A 24,887-nucleotide genomic window follows, 5' to 3' on the forward strand; every position below is an offset into this window, starting at 1 on the left:
TAAAAATAGACATAAATCATGTTGGACACTCCATAAATGTTTATTAAGAAGCACAATAAAAATAGACATAAATCATGTTGGACACTCCAAAAATGTTTATGAATAAGCACAATAAAAGTAGACATAAATAATGTTGGACACTCCAAAAATGTTTATGAATAAGCACAATAAAAGTAGACATAAATAATGTTGGACACATAAATAAATGGGACACATTTACATATCCAGAATAAAGAAAAGGTCAACAAGACACAAAAACAAGAAGGTAAACAAGCAAGGTGCTGAGTTATATTTCCTTACATTATAATTCCTGCTCATATTTACAGCTTACTTTTCCAGGTTTATATTTCCTGGTAGGACATGGTGGCAGGTTTATATTTCCTGGTAGGACATGGTGGCAGGTTTATATTTCCTGGTAGGACATGGTGGCAGGTTTATATTTCCTGGTAGGACGTGGTGGCAGCAGTGAAGTTCACCTCATCGCTCCTGCAAAAGACAAACTAAAGTTCAATAGAAATGTTACACTCTGGAAAGAAAGAAACCAGCAACTCAACTGGTGTGTGTGCGTGCGTGCGTGCGTATGTGTGTGTGTGTGTGTGTGCGTGCGTGCGTGCGTTCGTTCGTGCGTGCGTGCGTGTGTGTGTGTGTGTGTGTGTGTGTGTGTATGTGTGCGTGTGTGTGCGTGTGTGTGTGTGTGTGCGCATGTGAACAGTGAATGAAGCTGACCCAACAGTGGACTGGTGTAAGCAGGAAAAGGTGTCGCTAACACTAACTGATGTAACAACAACAACAGCAGCAAACACAACAACAGCAACAACAAATAGGATAAGTACAAATATGATAGTAAAAGTGATATCAAAGAAGCAGTTAGTGGAATAAATAATAATACAGAAATGACAATGAACATTATTACACTACAAATGGATCAATACAAATAGCAATAAAAATAGCACTATTGATAATGAATAATACCAATAATTGACCTCTATTATCAACAATACAGTTGTTCAAATGCAACAATACATATATGTCTATTATCAACAATACAGTTGTTCAAATGCAACAATACATATATGTCATGATAACTAGAGATACAAAAGAAAGCAGATAAATGAAGGGGAAGAAAGAGAAGCCAACTGTATTAACCTTGTAGATTGTTATAGTATCAATAGGTTAGGCTTTGTCAGTGTGCCATGTGTTACCCAGTTTACCCTAGGGCAACAACGTTAACATATTGCTGGGTATTGTGGCCAAACAGCTCCATTTTTGTTTCCTGTGACATCACATGGACAAAGATGAGACCTTCTGGAGGAAAGTTCTGTGGTCAGATGAAACAAAAATGCAGCTGTTTGGCCACAATACCCAGCAATATGTTTGGAGGAGAAAAGGTGAGGCCTTTAATCCCAGGAACACCATCCCTACCCTCAAGCATGGTGGTGGTAGTATTATGCTCTGGGCCTGTTTTGCTGCCAATGGAACTGCTGCTTTAAATGGGACAATGAAAAAGGAGGATTAGCTCCAAATTGTTCAGGACAAGCTAAAATCATCAGCCCGGAGGTTGGGTCTTGTTGGGTGTTCCAACAGGACAATGACCCCAAACACACCTCAAAAGTGGTAAAGGAATGACTAAATCAGACTAGAATGAAGGTTTTAGAATGACCTTCCCAAAGTCCTGACTTAAAGGTGTGGACAATGCTGAAGAAACAAGTCCATGTCAGAAAAGCAACACATTTAGCTGAACTGCAGCAGTTTAGTGGTCAAGCAGAAGCTTGTGGATGGCTACCAAAAGTGTCTTATTGCAGGTCAACTTGCCAAGGAAGCAAATATTAACATTGCTGTATGTATACTTTTCACCCTCACATTTTCAGTAGACACATAATAAATTCATAAAAGAAGCAAACTTCATGAATGTTAGTTGTGAGCAACAAGTATGTGCTCCAATCACTACATCACAACAACAAGTATGTGCTCCAATCACTACATCACAACAACAACAAGTATGTGCTCCAATCACTACATCACAACAACAACAAGTATGTGCTCCAATCACTACATCACAACAACAAGTATGTGCTCCAATCACTACATCACAACAACAACAAGTATGTGCTCCAATCACTACATCACAACAACAAGTATGTGCTCCAATCACTACATCACTACAACAAGTATGTGCTCCAATCACTACATCACAACAACAACAAGTATGTGCTCCAATCACTACATCACAACAACAACAAGTATGTGCTCCAATCACTACATCACAACAACAAGTATGTGCTCCAATCACTACATCACAACAACAACAAGTATGTGCTCCAATCACTACATCACAACAACAAGTATGTGCTCCAATCACTACATCACAACAACAACAAGTATGTGCTCCAATCACTACATCACAACAACAAGTATGTGCTCCAATCACTACATCACTACAACAAGTATGTGCTCCAATCACTACATCACAACAACAACAAGTATGTGCTCCAATCACTACATCACAACAACAACAAGTATGTGCTCCAATCACTACATCACAACAACAAGTATGTGCTCCAATCACTACATCACAACAACAACAAGTATGTGCTCCAATCACTACATCACAACAACAAGTATGTGCTCCAATCACTACATCACAACAACAACAAGTATGTGCTCCAATCACTACATCACAACAACAAGTATGTGCTCCAATCACTACATCACTAACAAATAAGAAATGATTGTAAAGTCAAGACAGCCATGACATGATGTTCTTTACACGTGTATGTACACTTTTGACCGCGACTGTATGTACTATATTTGTGTGTGTATGTGGGAGCGTAGAGACCTATGTGTGCGCGTATGTACGTATATATGTATGAATAACTGTGTGTATGTGAATATATATGTGTATTTGTATGTACAATATATTTGACTCCCAGTATGTGTGGGAGCCAGAGTACGGCCCCAGCCACCCAGAGAGCCCAACCCAAAAAAGCAGGTGTGGCGTGGCGCCCAGGGAACAAGGGACCACCGGCCCCGCGACAGGAACCCCAGAGCCCGGCCCACCGTGCCACCCAGAAGAGCCAGCGGCAGGCCGTAGACAGACGCGCCCGGCAGAGGACAAGGCACGGGAGAAGCAGGGGACAGCCAGCCCCCAAGCCAGCGAAAGACCACACCCCACACGGGCAGAAAGGCGAGACTGCCTAAAACCAGATGGGAAGACCGCCCCCGCCCCACGAGCAACGGAAGACCGCCCCCGCCCCACGAGCAACCGGGCCCCCACGAGCCCACCTCCTGGAGAGCACGGCGGGGCCCGCCCCAGGCCACCCCACCCAAGTCGGCCGCCACAGGACCACCCAGCACGGGGCCACGAGAACCGTGAATAAATAAATAAAAAATTAATAAATAAAATAGATAATTAAAAATAATAAATAAGGGCAGAAAAAAACACAGGAGACGGACTTTCGCAGGGTAGTTGGGCAGCACCGCCGGGACCCCAACAAGGGGAGAAAGCAGCCCCCCCAACCCGGCACCAGGTGGGCCCGCACAGCCGCAGCGCAGGGCGACCCAGGACAGACCCTGCCCCGGCCCCCAGGGGAAGGAGGAAGCCCAGGGAGACCCGAGGGGCACAGGCCGGCACCCGCCCGACAGCGGCAAGCCCCCCCAGCCCCCGGGCGCAAACCCCCCGCACGATTCCCCATGAGAAGGACAGCCCCCCACCCGACCCAAGGCGGCCGCCTGCAGCCCCACCCGCACCCCAAACACCGGCCCCCATCCACTCCCGACCGCTAGACCACCCAAGGATCAGCCCGCCAGGCCGGAACCATGGAACACACCGCAGGCCCACCCGACCCCGCGGTACCCGGCCCCCAGGACCTCCCCCACAGCCCTGGCTCCCTTGGGAGTCAGGTCAGGAAATTAATTGTGCCCAAAAAGATCGGAATTCTGTGAGTTGTTCTTTTGATTCAGCAGACATTCTTTCCACAACTACATCATCTAATACAAAGTTTTTGTAAAGGTTTATACATCAATTATTTTTGGATTTCCAATTTATGAGAATAGTTTTCTTGGCGATGCCTAATGCGTTGATAAGGAGGTATGTTTTGTTTATATCAAGATCAGTTGTGGAGAGATCACCCAACAGAAATGGGAATAGGAGTCTCTAAGGCAGGGGTCTCAAACATGCGGCCCGTGAGACGTTATTTTGCGGCCCCCACCTTAATATGAAAGTTTAATGTTAGTGCGGCCCGCGAGTTTTAAATGAATGGCGCAAGACAGTGTTGTGTGCGGAGCTGAAGGAATCTACCAATCACGGTGTGGTATGTGGCTCTCGACAATATTGAGGGTGTGCCGTGATGGCACTGCCTTTAGTGTCCTCTAGAACCTGTCCCTAACCGCACCGTCTTTTTCTCCATACAAACAGCGTGCCGGCCCAGACACATGTTGTATGAGGCTTCTGCAGGCACACACAAGTGATTGCAAGGCATACTTGGTCAACAGCCATACAGGTCACACTGAGGGTGGTCGTATCAAAAACTTGAACACTGTTACTAATATGCGCCACACTGTGAACCCACACCAAACAAGAATGACAAACACATTTCAGGAGAACATCCGCACCGTAACACAACATAAACACAACAGAACAAATACCCAAAATCCTTTGCAGCCCTAACTCTTCCGGGCTACAAAAACACCCCCCCCCCCCCCATCTCCCGGATCCGGAGGTCTCAAGGTTGGCAAGTATGCATTGACGTCACTTGCATGCAAGCAGAGAAACATTTTGCCCCTTTTCCACGACACCCGCACACGCTCTTCCTCCCTCCCTCCCTGCCTCCCTTGCTCGCCCGCCTGCTCGCTCCCGCCCCCGGCGCCGCTATAAACAGTCCGGGCGGGGAAGACGAGCGGTCCGGTAGCTTCCAAAGCACTCCGCCGAAGGAGCGATACAAAAGTGTGGTGCACTGGACCCCAGCGCTGATACCCCGACAGAGAGTTGCTGGGCGAATCAGACGTGTAACACGTTAGTGGTGATGTTAGCCCATTTGGGGCTAATTGTGCTACCATAACTGTAAACTCCACGGCGAGCCCCCCCCCCGCTCCCGTTGGCTCCAGACAGAGACGATTTTTGTTATTTGGGTCCAAAATACCCCTGCGTTAGTGGAAAAGCGGCAAATAAGTGAAAGCGACAGAAACGTTGCCATGGAGACGAGGGTTTTCTTACGTGCTGCAGTCACATCGCGACACCTGTCCGTCAGTAATAAAGTCCCTGATAACCTGGACCAATTCAAACTGTTATTTGTTCTTTTTTATTGTTTAATTTGCATTGCCTCACACGAACACTACATATATTTTTATATGACGCCGGATAACACTCCGGGAGCCGTCACTTTTTTGCGATCCCGGTACTTTCCGCCGACCGCCGTGTTGCTGTAGGGAGGAAAAGCGGAATGACACACATTGCGGGAATCTCCGTGCGTTGGCTATATACCAATATATTCCACAACCCCAAACATGTCTTTTTCAAAGCCTGCAGTGAAGAGAAAGGTTAGTGATGAGCAAAGACAATTCCAGGAAAAGTGGGAGATGCAATATTTCTTTGTTGAGCACAGGGGCACCCCGACGTGTTTTTTTGCACAGAGAAAGTTGCGGTGCACAAGAAATACAATTTGAAACGTCATTATACAACTAGACATGCTGAGGAGTATGCAAAATACCAGGGAGATGAGAGAGTGAACCGGGTTTCAAATTTTAAAAGCAGTCTACTGAGGCAACAAGATTTCGTCAAGAAAGCAAGCGAAAAGAGCGATGCAGCAGTCAAAGCTAGCTACATGCTGAGTGAGATGGTTGCTAGGGCGGGAAAGACATTCAAAGAAGGTGAATTCATTAAAAAGTGCATGTTAGATTTTTTTAAAGAAATCTTTTCTTGCGGCCCAGCGTCACCCAGTTTCTGCATCCAGTGGCCCCCAGGTACATTGAGTTTGAGACCCCTGTTCTAAGGTCAATGACAGGTTTTCGCACACTCCACGCCACGGGAGCACATTGAATGTAAGTAGTTATCTACCTTATTATCTGAGCAGTGTACACAAATGTTAGACCCATTTTATATATTCTTAGACCGCTGTAATGTATTCTGTAAAGTATTTTGAGCCGAATCAGCCGTAAATTTAGATTCTTAATCAAACGAGAAGTATTGAGGCATATTTGTTTCCAGAATTCTGGGTCACGGCTTGTGGATACGTCTCAGTGCCATTTGGAAGTTGGGATACCTATTGTGTTATCTATTTTTGATAATAAAGCATATCATTTGGATAGAGCTTTGGGGGCAGATGTTTTCAAGAATTAACGGTTGTGGGATTACTTTCCCATGTTGTTTTGTTGAGTCTTGCGCTGATTACAGATTTGATTTGTATATATTCTAGGAATTTGTTAGGATTTATTGCATATTGTGTTATTAAACTTTTAAAAGAGATACAACTGTTTCCATTGATGATATCCCCAAGGCATCCCAAGATATCCCTTATCATACCATGTTGGAAAGTTCAATGGTTTCTTGTTAAACACAAAATCAGGATTATTCCAAATAGGCATCAATTGGTAGGGAGTGAGCGGGGACCCAGTTATTTTTTAAATTCCCACCAAGCTGTTAAGGTAGTGCGTATATTAATACTTTTAAAGCAGTTGTGTTTTCGGAGAATTTGGCTAATAAAGGGCAAGTTAGAAATTGGGATCTCCTGGCTGAGTGATTGTTCAATCTCTAACCATAAATGATCTAATAAAGTGGGATTGATCCATTTGAATATATATTGTAGTTTATTTGCAAGGAATTCATAGGACAAGTTTATTCTTTGGGTTTTTGTTAAGTTTTAAGGCTGATGTGGGCTCTGTACCGAGGATGTCGTTGTGGCTTGTACAGCCCTTTGAGACAATTGTGATTTAGGGCTATATAAATAAACATTGATTGATTGATTCACTTTTCCAAAGAAACTGATTGATGTGTGAGTCTAGTGATTTAAACCAGATTTGAGAAGGTTTGGTGGGAATCATTGAAAAGAGAAACCCTACCCTGGGGACGGCGTGGCGAAGATGGTAGGTGGTAGAAGGTGGTAGAGTGGCCACTACACTCACATGATGGACAACACCTCCCACCCACTACACTCACATTATGGACAACACCTCCCACCCACTACACTCACATTATGGACAACACCTCCCACCCACTACACTCACATTATGGACAACACCTCCCACCCACTACACTCACATGATGGACAACACCTCCCACCCACTACACTCACATTATGGACAACACCTCCCACCCACTACACTCACATGATGGACAACACCTCCCACCCACTACACTCACATTATGGACAACACCTCCCACCCACTACACTCACATGATGGACAACACCTGCCACCCACTACACTCACATTATGGACAACACCTCCCACCCACTACACTCACATGATGGACAACACCTGCCACCCACTACACTCACATGATGGACAACACCTCCCACCCACTACACTCACATGATGGACAACACCTCCCACCCACTACACTCACATGATGGACAACACCTCCCACCCACTACACTCACATTATGGACAACACCTCCCACCCACTACACTCACATGATGGACAACACCTCCCACCCACTACACTCACATGATGGACAACACCTCCCACCCACTACACTCACATGATGGACAACACCTCCCACCCACTACACTCACATGATGGACAACACCTCCCACCCACTACACTCCCATGATGGACAACACCTCCCACCCACTACACTCACATGATGGACAACACCTCCCACCCACTACACTCACATGATGGACAACACCTCCCACCCACTACACTCACATGATGGACAACACCTCCCACCCACTACACTCACATTATGGACAACACCTCCCACCCACTACACTCACATGATGGACAACACCTCCCACCCACTACACTCACATGATGGACAACACCTCCCACCCACTACACTCACATTATGGACAACACCTCCCACCCACTACACTCACATTATGGACAACACCTCCCACCCACTACACTCACATGATGGACAACACCTCCCACCCACTACACTCACATGATGGACAACACCTCCCACCCACTACACTCACATTATGGACAACACCTCCCACCCACTACACTCACATGATGGACAACACCTCCCACCCACTACACTCACATGATGGACAACACCTCCCACCCACTACACTCACATGATGGACAACACCTCCCACCCACTACACTCACATGATGGACAACACCTCCCACCCACTACACTCACATGATGGACAACACCTCCCACCCACTACACTCACATGATGGACAACACCTCCCACCCACTACACTCACATGATGGACAACACCTCCCACCCACTACACTCACATGATGGACAACACCTCCCACCCACTACACTCACATGATGGACAACACCTCCCACCCACTACACTCACATTATGGACAACACCTCCCACCCACTACACTCACATGATGGACAACACCTCCCACCCACTACACTCACATGATGGACAACACCTCCCACCCACTACACTCACATGATGGACAACACCTCCCACCCACTACACTCACATGATGGACAACACCTCCCACCCACTACACTCACATGATGGACAACACCTCCCACCCACTACACTCACATGATGGACAACACCTCCCACCCACTACACTCACATGATGGACAACACCTCCCACCCACTACACTCACATGATGGACAACACCTCCCACCCACTACACTCACATTATGGACAACACCTCCCACCCACTACACTCACATGATGGACAACACCTCCCACCCACTACACTCACATGATGGACAACACCTCCCACCCACTACACTCACATGATGGACAACACCTCCCACCCACTACACTCACATGATGGACAACACCTCCCACCCACTACACTCACATTATGGACAACACCTCCCACCCACTACACTCACATGATGGACAACACCTCCCACCCACTACACTCACATGATGGACAACACCTCCCACCCACTACACTCACATGATGGACAACACCTCCCACCCACTACACTCACATGATGGACAACACCTCCCACCCACTACACTCACATGATGGACAACACCTCCCACCCACTACACTCACATGATGGACAACACCTCCCACCCACTACACTCACATTATGGACAACACCTCCCACCCACTACACTCACATGATGGACAACACCTCCCACCCACTACACTCACATGATGGACAACACCTCCCACCCACTACACTCACATGATGGACAACACCTCCCACCCACTACACTCACATGATGGACAACACCTCCCACCCACTACACTCACATTATGGACAACACCTCCCACCCACTACACTCACATGATGGACAACACCTCCCACCCACTACACTCACATGATGGACAACACCTCCCACCCACTACACTCACATGATGGACAACACCTCCCACCCACTACACTCACATGATGGACAACACCTCCCACCCACTACACTCACATTATGGACAACACCTCCCACCCACTACACTCACATGATGGACAACACCTCCCACCCACTACACTCACATGATGGACAACACCTCCCACCCACTACACTCACATGATGGACAACACCTCCCACCCACTACACTCACATTATGGACAACACCTCCCACCCACTACACTCACATTATGGACAACACCTCCCACCCACTACACTCACATGATGGACAACACCTCCCACCCACTACACTCACATGATGGACAACACCTCCCACCCACTACACTCACATTATGGACAACACCTCCCACCCACTACACTCACATTATGGACAACACCTCCCACCCACTACACTCACATGATGGACAACACCTCCCACCCACTACACTCACATGATGGACAACACCTCCCACCCACTACACTCACATGATGGACAACACCTCCCACCCACTACACTCACATGATGGACAACACCTCCCACCCACTACACTCACATGATGGACAACACCTCCCACCCACTACACTCACATTATGGACAACACCTCCCACCCACTACACTCACATGATGGACAACACCTCCCACCCACTACACTCACATTATGGACAACACCTCCCACCCACTACACTCACATGATGGACAACACCTCCCACCCACTACACTCACATGATGGACAACACCTCCCACCCACTACACTCACATGATGGACAACACCTCCCACCCACTACACTCACATGATGGACAACACCTCCCACCCACTACACTCACATGATGGACAACACCTCCCACCCACTACACTCACATGATGGACAACACCTCCCACCCACTACACTCACATGATGGACAACACCTCCCACCCACTACACTCACATGATGGACAACACCTCCCACCCACTACACTCACATGATGGACAACACCTCCCACCCACTACACTCACATGATGGACAACACCTCCCACCCACTACACTCACATGATGGACAACACCTCCCACCCACTACACTCACATGATGGACAACACCTCCCACCCACTACACTCACATGATGGACAACACCTCCCACCCACTACACTCACATTATGGACAACACCTCCCACCCACTACACTCACATGATGGACAACACCTCCCACCCACTACACTCACATTATGGACAACACCTCCCACCCACTACACTCACATGATGGACAACACCTCCCACCCACTACACTCACATGATGGACAACACCTCCCACCCACTACACTCACATGATGGACAACACCTCCCACCCACTACACTCACATGATGGACAACACCTCCCACCCACTACACTCACATGATGGACAACACCTCCCACCCACTACACTCACATGATGGACAACACCTCCCACCCACTACACTCACATGATGGACAACACCTCCCACCCACTACACTCACATGATGGACAACACCTCCCACCCACTACACTCACATGATGGACAACACCTCCCACCCACTACACTCACATGATGGACAACACCTCCCACCCACTACACTCACATGATGGACAACACCTCCCACCCACTACACTCACATGATGGACAACACCTCCCACCCACTACACTCACATGATGGACAACACCTCCCACCCACTACACTCACATGATGGACAACACCTCCCACCCACTACACTCACATGATGGACAACACCTCCCACCCACTACACTCACATGATGGACAACACCTCCCACCCACTACACTCACATGATGGACAACACCTCCCACCCACTACACTCACATGATGGACAACACCTCCCACCCACTACACTCACATGATGGACAACACCTCCCACATGTGAATAATGCTGTATAATAGACTGTATTTATATGTAAAAAATACTTAAGTGTTTATTGTGAGGGAACTGTGGTGCTGAATTTCCCCCAGGGATCAATAAAGTACTTTCTATTCTATTCTATAATTAGTCTCACCTGACTTCCTCTTCTTTCAGTCTTGCTGCCGCCTGCTTGGATCTTTTGATTTGTAAGTCCAGTCTGGTCAAGAAGTCTTGGGCTGAGAGCTCCTCTGCTGGGGGTCCAGAACCTTTGGAGTCTTCAGGCCAAGGTCTCTGGTCTTCCTGCTGCTGTGCTGCTTGGTCGTCCCCATCAGGAGACTCTAGAGACAGTCCGTTAAAAATGTAGCGCTTCTGCGTGGCTACGGGGATGTTGAGGCTGCTCTTCAGGAAAATGCAGTCGTTGCTGAAAAGTTTGTTGGCTCTCTTGATTTGCTCCATCTGGGAAAATGTCATAGCAAAGTCATTTGCAGTATGTCTCATTTATGTCTCATATATGCCTCATTTATGGCTCATATATGCCTCATGTATGTCTCATATATGCCTCATTTATGTCTCATTATGTCTCTTTTATGTCTCATATATGTCCCATTTATGTTTCATATATGCCTCATTTATGTCTCATATACAGTGGTGGTCAAAAGTGTACATACACGTGTAAAGAACATCATGTCATGGCTGTCTTGACTTTACAATCATTTCTACAACTATTATTTGTTTGTGATGTAGTGATTGGAGCACATACTTGTTGTTGTTGTGATGTAGTGATTGGAGCACATACTTGTTGTTGTTGTGATGTAGTGATTGGAGCACATACTTGTTGTTGTTGTGATGTAGTGATTGGAGAACATACTTGTTGTTGTTGTGATGTAGTGATTGGAGCACATACTTGTTGTTGTTGTGATGTAGTGATTGGAGCACATACTTGTTGTTGTGATGTAGTGATTGGAGCACATACTTGTTGCTCACTAAAAACATTCATGAAGTTTGCTTCTTTTATGAATTTATTATGTGTCTACTGAAAATGTGAAGGTGAAAAGTATACATACAGCAATGTTAATATTTGCTTACTTGGCAAGTTGACCTGCAATAAGGCGCTTTTGGTAGCCATCCACAAGCTTCTGCGTGACCACTAAATTGCTGCAGTTCAGCTAAATGTGTTGCTTTTCTGACATGGACTTGTTTCTTCAGCATTGTCCACACCGTTAAGTCAGGACTTTGGGAAGGCCATTCTAAAACCTTCATTCTAGCCATTCCTTTACCACTTTTGAGGTGTGTTTGGGGTCATTGTCCTGTTGGAACACCCAACAAGACCCAACCTCCGGGCTGATGATTTTAGCTTGTCCTGAACAATTTGGAACTAATCCTCCTTTTTCATTGTCCCATTTAAAGCAGCAGTTCCATTGGCAGCAAAACAGGCCCAGAGCATAATACTACCACCACCATGCTTGACGGTAGGCATGGTGTTCCTGGGATTAAAGGTCTCACCTTTTCTCCTCCAAACACATTGCTTGTTCATAAGTATAAAGTGCATGGCACAGTTTTAATGGTGACATAGACCATGGGGTGTTTGTGTTAATAAACAGTAGTCTAATGGTGACATAGACCATGGGGTGTTTGTGTTAATAAACAGTAGTCTAATGGTGACATAGACCATGGCCTGAAACCCAGAAGGGCCTCCAGGTCACGTGACTGCAGAAGGAAAGAAGAATAACTTCAGTGTTGGTATTTGGAGTTTGTTCACGTAATTAGTCACAAAAGTCTATTCGTACATTATTTATACATATATTTACAGTGAAGCACTTTGCTTTTATTTTGGTGCAGACTAAAATAGCAAAGCACAAGTGTAGGCATTAATTCAGGTAACTTTATGGGAAATAAACATCTTCAGCCTAGCAGAACTTACATATTTGTTTTCTAAGAAGCATTATACTTGTGGATGATTAAATATGTCATGTGGCGTAGAAACCATTTCAAGTTCCAGGTCTGTGCAGGACGGTTTTGGCCCATTTTTATCCCTTACAATAATGAAACAAAGTAACAGAATATTTCTATATTTTCTAATGGATTTAATGATTGAATTAAATGTTGCAGTCCTAAACACAAACATCAAGAGTTACTTGAAATGTGTATTTGACTGGAAGGCTTGAAACATTATTATTATGAATAAGATGTCACATTAAACTATCTTTCATGGCAGCACATAATAAATAACGTCACTACATTAGAATTAGGATATGAACATATTACATTTAATAACTTATCATCACATTATATTTAAGATGTAAAGTTATATTTAAGATATAAACTTACTGTCACATTATATTTCAGATATAGTTCTATTATATTTACGATATAAAATATAAAGTTATTATATTTAAGATATAAACTTACCATCACATTATATTTAAGATATAAAGTTATTATATTTAAGATATAAAATATAAAGTTATTATATTTCAGATATAAACTTACCATCACATTATATTTCAGATGTAAAGTTATTATATTTAAGATACAAACTTATCATCACATTATATTTAAGATATGAAGTTATGTTTGATATATAAACTTACCGTCACATTATATTTAAGATATGACGTTATTAAATATAATATATACTTACCGTCACATTATATTTAAGATATGACGTTATGTTCAAGATATCAACTTACCGTCGCATTATGTTTAAGATATGACGTTATTGTATATAATATATACTTACCGTCACATTATATTTCAGATATGACGTTATTATGTTTAAGATATCAACTTACCGTCACATGATGTTTAAGATGTAAAGTTATGTTACCGTGACATGATATTTCAGAGATATATATTGCAGATATGACGTCATGATATGAACTTACCGTCACGTTATATTTCAGGGCGATCCCCTGCAGAGTGTCGCCGTCAGAGAGGCGATGTTCGATGTATTTTTCGCCCAGAGAGGCCGAGACGCTGGCTGTGCTTCCGTAAGATCGTATTTTAGTGCGAGCCAAGCTTTGGGACAGTTCGCTTTCTGACTCGGAACCCGACCTGGAGCGAGCGAAGATGTGCTGGCCGAGTCGTCCTCCTCCTTCTTCTTCTAACACTGGCGGGAAGTCCGCCATCTTGTGTGGACAGGAAGTGAGCTGGCTGGATGTTAGCGTGCAGACGGAGCACAAGCGGCCGAATAAAAGACGCTTTTAGGCTTCAGGAAGACTTCCATGGCCGCATGCAGTCTGTTAGCCAGACACCACAGCCATGTTGCGGGCAGCAAGAATACGCCGCTTGCCTACGTCTCTAAGTGACGTCATCACGTAGGCAACGTCAGCGCGTCCAATCAGGAACAAGAACAATAATATGCTTCCGGTACGCTTTCAAAATAATAAACACAATCATAGCTGAGCCTTCATTTGCCCACTTGCTTCTTCACACTGAATTCATATTCATATATTGATCTATACATTTATATAACTTATATTTCAAACCCTCGATGTTACGTCAACTTGTATTAATGTACATATTATATCATATCATTCCATTGATCTACAAAAGCAGTGAAGTTGTGTAAATGGTAAATCAATCAATCAATCAATGTTTATTTATATAGCCCTAAATCACAAGTGTCTCAAAGGGCTGTACAAGCCACAACGACATCCTCGGTACAGAGCCCACATACGGGCAAGGAAAAACTCACCCCAGTGGGACGTCGTGTGAATGACTATGAGAAACCTTGGAGAGGACCGCATATGTGGGTAACCCCCCCTCTAGGGAAATAAAAAGAGAATACAACAAATCCTTTTTACTTATATTCAATTGAATAGACTGCAAAGACAAGATATTTCATGTTCACACTGAGAAACTTTGTTATTTTTGCAAATAATCATGATCTTAGAATTTAATGGCAGCAACACTGCAAAAAAAAAAAGTTTTTACCAGTGTGTTACATGGCCTTTCCTTTGAACAACACTCAGTAAAGGTTTGGGAAGTGAGGAGACACATTTTTGAAGTGGAATTCTTTCCCATTCTTGCTTGATGTACAGCTTAAGTTGTTCAACAGTCTCCCTTCTCATATTTTAGCTGCCACACATTTTCAATGTCTGGACTACAGGCAGGCCAGTCTAGTACCCACACTCTTTTACTATGAAGCCACGCTGTTGTAACACCTGGCTTGGCATCGTCTTGCTGAAATAAGCAGGGGCGTCCATGATAACGTTGATGTTGCTCCAAAAGCTGTATGTACCTTTCAGAATCAGAATCAGCTTTATTGTCATTACGCAGGGTAACGAGATTGAGGCCATTCCATACAGTGCGATAAAACAAATGTACACTCTATACAGTGGGTGAAATGAATATGTACATGAATATGGGTGATGAAACAGGGTGGTTGGTGGAATGGTTTATTGCACCGAAGAGAAGGCAGTTATGAGGGTCAATGGGGAAGTCTGTTCAGGGTGGTTACGGCCCTGGGGAAGAAGCTGTTCTTTAGCCTGTTCATCCTGGCTTTAATGCACCTGTAGCGCCTCCCAGAGGGCAGCAGGTGGAACAGGTGAGAGCCAGGGTGGGTGCTGTCCTTGATGGTGGCACTGGCTCTGTTGAGGCAGCGGGAGGTGTACATGTCCATCAGAGAGGGGAGAGGGCGGCCCATGATCTTCTGAGCCGTCTTGACCACTCTTTGCAGCCTCTCCCTGTCTGCTGCAGTGCAGCTGCCGTACCATACTGTAATACAGTAGGTCAGCAGGCTCTCGATGGACGAGCGGTAGAAGGTCAGCAGCAGGTTGTACTTCCCGAGGACTCTCAGGAAGTGTCGCCGCTGCTGAGCCTTCTTAACGATTGATGTGGTGTTGGCTGTCCAGGAAAAGTAGTTAGAGATGTGGACTCCAAGGTACCTGAAGGTGTGGACCCCCTCCACACCCTCGCCGTTGATGTAGAGCATTTCAGCATTAATGGTGCCTTCACAGATGTGGAAGTTACCCATGTCTTGGCCACTAATACACCCCCATACCATCACACCTTTTACACTTTCACCCTAGAACATGTCTTGACCACTAATACACCCCCATACCATCACACATGCTGCCTCTTACACTTTCACCCTAGAACATGTCTTGACCACTAATACACCCCCATACCATCACACATGCTGCCTTCTACACTTTCACCCTAGAACATGTCTTGACCACTAATACACCCCCATACCATCACACATGCTGCCTTCTACACTTTCACCCTAGAACATGTCTTGACCACTAATACACCCCCATACCATCACACATGCTGCCTTCTACACTTTCACCCTAGAACATGTCTTGACCACTAATACACCCCCATACCATCACACCTTTTACACTTTCACCCTAGAACATGTCTTGACCACTAATACACCCCCATACCATCACACATGCTGCCTTTTACACTTTCACCCTAGAACATGTCTTGACCACTAATACACCCCCATACCATCACACATGCTGCCTTTTACACTTTCACCCTAGAACATGTCTTGACCACTAATACACCCCCATACCATCACACATGCTGCCTTTTACACTTTCACCCTAGAACATGTCTTGACCACTAATACACCCCCATACCATCACACATGCTGCCTTTTACACTTTCACCCTAGAACATGTCTTGACCACTAATACACCCCCATACCATCACACATGCTGCCTTCTACACTTTCACCCTAGAACATGTCTTGACCACTAATACACCCCCATACCATCACACATGCTGCCTTCTACACTTTCACCCTAGAACATGTCTTGACCACTAATACACCCCCATACCATCACACATGCTGCCTTTTACACTTTCACCCTAGAACATGTCTTGACCACTAATACACCCCCATACCATCACACATGCTGCCTCTTACACTTTCACCCTAGAACAATCCGGATGGTTCTTTTGCTTTTTGGTCCACAGTTTTCAAAAACAATTTGAAATGTGGACTCGTCAGACCACAGAACACTTTTCCACTTTGCATCAGTCCATCTTAGATGAGCTCGGGCCCAGCGAAGCGTTTCTGGGTGTTGTTGATAAATGGCTTTGGCTTTGCATAGTAGAGTTTTAACTTGCACTTACAGATGTAGCGACCAACTGTAGTTACTGACAGTGGTTTTCTGAAGTGTTCCTGAGCCCATGTGGTGATATCCTTTACACACTGATGTGGCTTTTTGATGCAGTACCTTCTGAGGGATCCAAGGTGCGTAATATCATGGCTTACGTGCAGTGATTTCTCCAGATTCTCAGAACCTTTTGATGATATTACGGAGTGTAGATGGTGAAATCCCTAAATTCCTTGCAATATCTGCTTGAGAAATGTTGTTCTTCAACAATTTGCTCAGGCATTTGTTAACAAGTGGTGACCCTCGCCCCGTCCTTGTTTGTGAATGACTGAGCATTTCATGGAAGCTGCCTTTATACCCAATCATGGCACCCACCTGTTCCCAATTAGCCTGTTCACCTGTGGGATGTTCCAAATAAGTCTTTGATGAGCATTCCTCAACTTTATCACTCTTTTTTGCCACTTGTGCCAGCTTTTTTGAAACATGTCACAGGCATCAAATTCCAAATGAGCTAATATTTGCAAAAAAGAACAAAGTTTGTCAGTGTGAACATGAAATATCTTGTCTTTGCAGTCTATTCCATTGAATATAAGTAAAAAGGATTTGTTGCATTCTCTTTTTATTTACCATTTACACAACTTCACTGCTGTTGCCTTGTGTATATTTAGGATGGACATTGTATATTTAGGATGGGTTATTGTATATTTAGGGTGGTTGTTGTGTATCTAGGATGAGTATTATATATTTAGGATGAGTATTGTATATCTAGGATGAGTATTATATATTTAGGATGAGTATTGTATATCTAGGATGAGTATTATATGTGTAGGATGAGTATTATATATCTAGGAGGAGTATTATATATTTAGGATGAGTATTGTATATCTAGGATGAGTATTATATATGTAGGATGAGTATTGTATATCTAGGATGGATATTGTATATTTAGGATGAATAGTGTATATTTAGGATGAGTGTTGTATATTTAGGATGAATATTGTATATTTAGGATGGGTTATTGTATATTTAGGATGGATATTGTATATTTACGATGAACATTGTATATTTAGGATGGGTTATTGTATATTTAGGATGGGTTATTGTATATTTAGGGTGGTTGTTGTATATCTAAGATGTGTATTGTATATTTAGGATGAATATTGTATATTTAGGATGGGTTATTGTATATTTAGGATGGGTTATTGTATATTTAGGATGGATATTGTATATTTACGATGAACATTGTATATTTAGGATGGGTTATTGTATATTTAGGATGGGTTATCGTATATTTAGGGTGGTTGTTGTATATCTACGATGCGTATTGTATATTTAGGATGAGTATTGTATATCTAGGATGGATATTGTATATTTAGGATGAGAATTGTATATCTAGGATGGATATTGTATATTTAGGGTGAGAATTGTATATCTAGGATGGATATTGTGTATTTAGGATGAGTCTTGTACATCTAGGATGGATATTGTATATTTAGGATGATTACTGTGTATTTAGGATGGGATGTTGTATATTTATAAACAAGCAATATCTGAGTGTAAAACATTGATTGTATATTCAGTAGTACCTTATGTTGACTTGTATGTGTTACTGTACACAAAGTAGTATGTGTTGTACACACATGATATACTTGTATGTGTTACAGTACACAAAGTAGTATGTGTTGTACACACATGATATACTTGTATGTGTTACAGTACACAAAGTAGTATGTGTTGTACACACATTATATACTTGTATGTGTTACAGTACACAAAGTAGTATGTGTTGTACACACATTATATACTTGTATGTGTTACAGTACACAAAGTAGTATGTGTTGTACACACATGATATACTTGTATGTGTTACAGTACACAAAGTAGTATGTGTTGTACACACATGATATACTTGTATGTGTTACAGTACACAAAGTAGTATGTGTTGTACACACATGATATACTTGTATGTGTTACTGTACACAAAGTAGTATGTGTTGTACACACATGATATACTTGTATGTGTTACAGTACACAGAGTAGTATGTGTTGTACACACATGATATACTTGTATGTGTTACAGTACACAAAGTAGTATGTGTTGTACACACATGATATACTTGTATGTGTTACAGTACACAAAGTAGTATGTGTTGTACACACATGATATACTTGTATGTGTTACAGTACACAGAGTAGTATGTGTTGTACACACATGATATACTTGTATGTGTTACAGTACACAGAGTAGTATGTGTTGTACACACATTATATACTTGTATGTGTTACTGTACACAAAGTAGTATGTGTTGTACACACATGATATACTTGTATGTGTTACAGTACACAAAGTAGTATGTGTTGTACACACATGATATACTTGTATGTGTTACAGTACACAAAGTAGTATGTGTTGTACACACATGATATACTTGTATGTGTTACAGTACACAAAGTAGTATGTGTTGTACACACATGATATACTTGTATGTGTTACTGTACACAAAGTAGTATGTGTTGTACACACATGATATACTTGTATGTGTTACAGTACACAGAGTAGTATGTGTTGTACACACATGATATACTTGTATGTGTTACAGTACACAAAGTAGTATGTGTTGTACACACATGATATATTTGTATGTGTTACAGTACACAAAGTAGTATGTGTTGTACACACATGATATACTTGTATGTGTTACAGTACACAAAGTAGTATGTGTTGTACACACATGATATACTTGTATGTGTTACAGTACACAGAGTAGTATGTGTTGTACACACATGATATACTTGTATGTGTTACAGTACACAAAGTAGTATGTGTTGTACACACATGATATACTTGTATGTGTTACAGTACACAAAGTAGTATGTGTTGTACACACATGATATACTTGTATGTGTTACAGTACACAAAGTAGTATGTGTTGTACACACATTATATACTTGTATGTGTTACAGTACACAAAGTAGTATGTGTTGTACACACATGATATACTTGTATGTGTTACAGTACACAGAGTAGTATGTGTTGTACACACATGATATACTTGTATGTGTTACAGTACACAAAGTAGTATGTGTTGTACACACATGATATACTTGTATGTGTTACAGTACACAAAGTAGTATGTGTTGTACACACATGATATACTTGTATGTGTTACAGTACACAGAGTAGTATGTGTTGTACACACATGATATACTTGTATGTGTTACAGTACACAAAGTAGTATGTGTTGTACACACATGATATACTTGTATGTGTTACAGTACACAGAGTAGTATGTGTTGTACACACATGATATACTATATATTCATTGAGACGCCGAGATGAGCGGTCGCATCCTCTTTCGCTCCCGATCGGGAATCCAAACAACTGCTCGGATTATCCCACACTCCCTCCTTTTTCTACTGTGGATTACGGATTTATATTTTAAACCTCCTCGGATACTCTACCCTCTTGAAAATGAGAGTCGAGAACGCGAAATGGACATACACAGTGACTTTTATCTCCACGACAATATATCGGCGAAGCACCTTGGCTTCGGAGCTAACGTGTTAGCATCGTGCTTGTCTGCACATCGAGGCAGAAGAAACATGCCCCTGACTGGAAGGATAGACAGAAAGTCAATAATACTACTATTACTTCTACTATCAGGAGACACTGAACTCAACCCTGGACCTGCAACAACACGGTTAATGTTGTCCCGACTGGCGAAGACTAGCAATGCTACTGCTAGCGTCGCCATCGAAGCTAACTCGGCTACCGGCTCGTCTCAGCTCAAGCTCACCTGTGCTCCTGCGGTCGGCGGCTCGGCGGAGGACTTCGCCCCGTTCATCGACACGGTCGGAGGCTCGGCGGCGGCGGTGGAGGACGACCCAGTCATCAGAGAAGGCAGCGACTCAGCGGCGGTGAACGACGCGGCGGCTGCGGTGGACGGCGACCCAGACATCGGTGATTGCGGTGAACTGCACGAGATGGCGGGGGTCCACGCGACCTCTCCCCGGTCCCGGACGGCCGAGGACGCGCCATACACAGGATTTAGAGGCGCCTTTACACAAACATTTTCGTTATTCTCTTTCTCTTTGTCTTCAAAAAAGCCCGCCAAAAGGAAACCCAACCCATCCCCCAGCAACCCTACCTGGCCTCCTCCTCCCTCTCCCTCCCCTCCCCCTTTCTCTCCCTCCCCCTTCACCTGGAGGACGATCAATATGCCCCTCTCTCTCTCTCCTCTCTCTCCTTGCTCTTCAACTGCAACAGCAATAATAACCAACAATTTTTCTGGTCAGTACCACAACACAGCGGACTCTGATGCTCTTTTTGGTTCCAGTGGACTACACATCATCCACCTTAATGTGAACAGCCTCTCTGGAGCCAAACTCGACCAAATCAGAGAAATGTTCCTCAACACGAAGGTAAAAATCTTGTGTTTCTCTGAAACCAAATTTGATCAAAGTATTTCTGATTCAGAGATAGAAATACAAAACTTTTCGGTTATCAGAAAGGATAGGAATAAACACGGTGGGGGCGTTTGTATGTATATTCACCAAGATATTAAATACATAACTCGCACTGATCTTAACCACAATAACCTGGAATCTGTGTGGGCGGAAATCAAATTTAAAAATGCTAAGCCGGTACTAATAGGGACTGTTTATAGACCCCCTAATCAGAGTGATTTCTATGGGGCTTTGGAAGAATGCTTGGCGGGGACAGACAACATGGAGAAAATTATAACTGGGGATCTGAACACAGATATTCAACGCAAAGATGCGCCTATCTTCAGATCCTTCAGCAAGTTTTGTAATCTCCACGGTCTTTCCCAGCTAATAGCGCTACCCACAAGGGTGTGTGATTCCACCCAATCAACCATAGATCTCATTCTCACTTCAGACCGGCCTAAAATAAAAAATAGTGGGGTCATGATCTGTGGTCTTAGCGACCACTATCTAACCTTCTGCACCCGTAAAATAGCTAAACCTAAAGCCAATGGCCACATAACAGCCCAATCCAGATCACTCAAAAAATACTCCAATGACAATTTCAATTTAAAATTAGATGAGTGGGACTGGTCCCCTGTGCTCGCGAGCAACCTGGTCGATGTCGCTTGGGATCGCTTCAAAACGGCGTTCCTAAAGATACTAAATGACATGGCTCCCGTGAAAACAGTCAGGATCAAAGCCCGCTCGGAACCATGGATGAATCCGGACCTATTAGCTGCCATAAAAGACAGAGACAGGAAATACTCTGAATACCAAAAATGTAAAACAGAAGTAGATAAACAACCCAATAATATCAACCTCAAATTACTCCTTTCAACTCTCAAAAAGCAATGCAATAAATTAAGAAATAAGTCAACCAACCTGACTAAATCCTTAAAAAAAAATTACATTAACGACAAAATAGAGGAAAACACAAATAAGCCACGTGAGCTCTGGAAAATTCTCAACAACCAGCTTCCTGGTTGCAGCCAGAAACTTAAAACAAGACTCACCAACATCAGCATCAAGGAGGGTGACTCCCTCATTACAGACAAAATGGAGGTAGCTAGCAGACTTAACGCCTTTTTCACCAGCATAGCTGCAACTCTTGTCAACAAGCTGTCCCACCACTCTGGTCGCTTTGGTGTAGAACACATTAAAGCCTTCTACAGAAAGCTAGGAGTATCCAACAATGATTTCAAATTAGAAATGGTCACAGCTGATGAGGTGTTTAAAAAATTGAGCGCGCTCCACCCTAACAAGGCCACCGGTCTTGATAATATTCCCTCCAGATTCCTCAGGGACTCTGCCTCCATCATTGCCCCGATCATCACGCACATAATAAACCTATCAATTACACAAGGCCAAGTACCAAAAGATTTTAAGATAGCAAGAGTAACTCCCCTCTTTAAAAAAGGAAGCAAATTGGAACCTGGCAACTACCGACCTGTTTCTATTCTCAGCTCCATTTCGAAAGTAATGGAGAAAATAGTTTATGAACAGGTCGATAGTTACCTTGCCACTAATAAACTCATGTACAAATTCCAATCCGGCTTCAGAACTAACCACTCCACTGACACATGCCTTCTCTATCTGACCGACCACATCAAACATGAGGTGGACGCGGGCAAATACTGCGGCATGGTCATGCTGGACCTTCAGAAGGCCTTTGACACCGTTAACCACGCTATACTGTTGGATAAGCTCAGAGCAATCGGATTTAACAAAACCTCTTGGAGCTGGATGCAGTCTTACTTGGAGGGGAGGGAGCAGGTGGTAGAGGTGAACGGCACCGTGTCCCCCCCCCTCTCGGTGAACTGTGGAGTCCCCCAAGGCAGTATATTGGGACCTTTACTGTTCCTAATATACATAAACGACATGTCATCGGCATGTGACTGTGAATTGTTTTTGTTTGCGGATGACTCTGCCCTGCTGGTATCCGGCAAGGACAAGTCACAGGTGGAGAAAATCCTCAGTGCTGAGCTCTGTAGAATTTGCACCTGGCTCGCTGACAACAAGCTATCCATCCACTTGGGTAAAACAGAATCCATCCTGTTTGGGTCCCACATCAAACTTAAGAGAGTCAATCACTTCACCATAAAAGTAGGTGACAGTGTCATCACCAGGAAAGATGAGGTCACCTACCTAGGTTCCATTCTAGAGGCTAACCTTTCCTGTGATAAAATGGCTACCAAGGTAATCAAAAAGGTTAACCAACGAACGAGATTTCTCTACAGAATTTCCTCTCTGGTCAACAAAAGCACCTTGAGGATTCTGGCGGGAACTCTCGTTCAACCCTTTTTCGATTACGCATGCACCTCCTGGTACCCTAGCACCTCCAAAACCCTCAAATCTAAACTCCAAACATCTCAGAACAAGCTAGTCAGGTTACTTCTAGACCTCCACCCCAGATCCCACCTCACTCCTACCCACTTCTCTAAAGTGGGCTGGCTCAAGGTGGAGGACAGAGTTAAACAACTTGCACTGAGCCTAGTCTATAAAATCCGCTACACCTCCCTGATACCGAAGTACATGTCAAACTACTTCCTTAACGTAAATGACCGCCATAACCACAACACCAGGGGGTGCTCCACTAACCACGTTAAACCCAGATTCCGAACTAACAAAGGTCTTAACTCATTCTCTTTCTATGCCACATCAATGTGGAATGCGCTCCCAACAGGTATAAAAGAAAGGGCATCTCTATCCTCCTTCAAAACCGCTATAAAAGTTCACCTCCAGGCAGCTACAACCCTAAACTAACACCCTCCCCGGATTGCTAATAATCAAATGTAAACAATCAAATGCAGATTCTTTTTCTTATGCCTTCTGATCTCTCTCTCTCTCTCTCTCTCTCTCTCTCTCTCTCTCTCTCTCTATGTCCACTACTTGATGTCCATACCCCCCCCCCCCCCACCCCACCCCCCCTCCACACTCCTGATTGTAAATAATGTAAATAATTCAATGTGATTATCTTGTGTGATGACTGTATTATGATGATAGTATATATGATAGTATATA

General features: G+C 43.8%; 1 protein-coding gene across 4 annotated transcripts; it reads right to left on the reverse strand.

Moving 5' to 3' along the window:
- Positions 1 to 16: 16 nt before the first annotated feature.
- LOC133640623 (lysM and putative peptidoglycan-binding domain-containing protein 2-like) lies at positions 17 to 14,626 on the reverse strand. Of its 4 annotated transcripts, none has more exons than XR_009824191.1 (4): positions 14,187 to 14,626; positions 11,456 to 11,757; positions 371 to 500; positions 17 to 339 (listed from the first exon to the last, which is right to left on the reverse strand). XR_009824191.1 is itself a non-coding variant. In XM_062034162.1 (3 exons), the coding sequence occupies exons 1-3, from the start codon at positions 14,427 to 14,429 to the stop codon at positions 473 to 475; spliced, it is 573 nt and encodes a 190-aa protein (XP_061890146.1). In that variant the 5' UTR covers positions 14,430 to 14,626; the 3' UTR covers positions 17 to 472. The 4 variants fall into 4 exon arrangements, 2 of the variants coding, with proteins under 2 accessions (XP_061890146.1, XP_061890135.1); XR_009824190.1 differs by having other exon boundaries at positions 371 to 486; positions 14,187 to 14,622; XM_062034162.1 differs by having other exon boundaries at positions 17 to 500.
- Positions 14,627 to 24,887: the final 10,261 nt, after the last annotated feature.

The sequence above is a fragment of the Entelurus aequoreus genome, linkage group LG02 (assembly GCF_033978785.1).
Source record: "Entelurus aequoreus isolate RoL-2023_Sb linkage group LG02, RoL_Eaeq_v1.1, whole genome shotgun sequence".
Taxonomy (NCBI): Eukaryota; Metazoa; Chordata; class Actinopteri; order Syngnathiformes; family Syngnathidae; genus Entelurus; species Entelurus aequoreus.

What these genes read in the sequence shown, in the direction of transcription:
- LOC133640623 (XM_062034151.1), bottom strand. Translation starts at nt 14,429, where the DNA reads ATGGCGGACTTCCCGCCAGTGTTAGAAGAAGAAGGAGGAGGACGACTC. An exon ending in CCCTGAAATATAACGTGACG is followed by an intron (nt 11,758 to 14,186) that starts GTAAGTTCATAT and finishes ACATTTTCCCAG; the next exon opens with ATGGAGCAAATCAAGAGAGC. An exon ending in CTGAAAGAAGAGGAAGTCAG is followed by an intron (nt 487 to 11,455) that starts GTGAGACTAATT and finishes TGTCTTTTGCAG; the next exon opens with GAGCGATGAGGTGAACTTCA.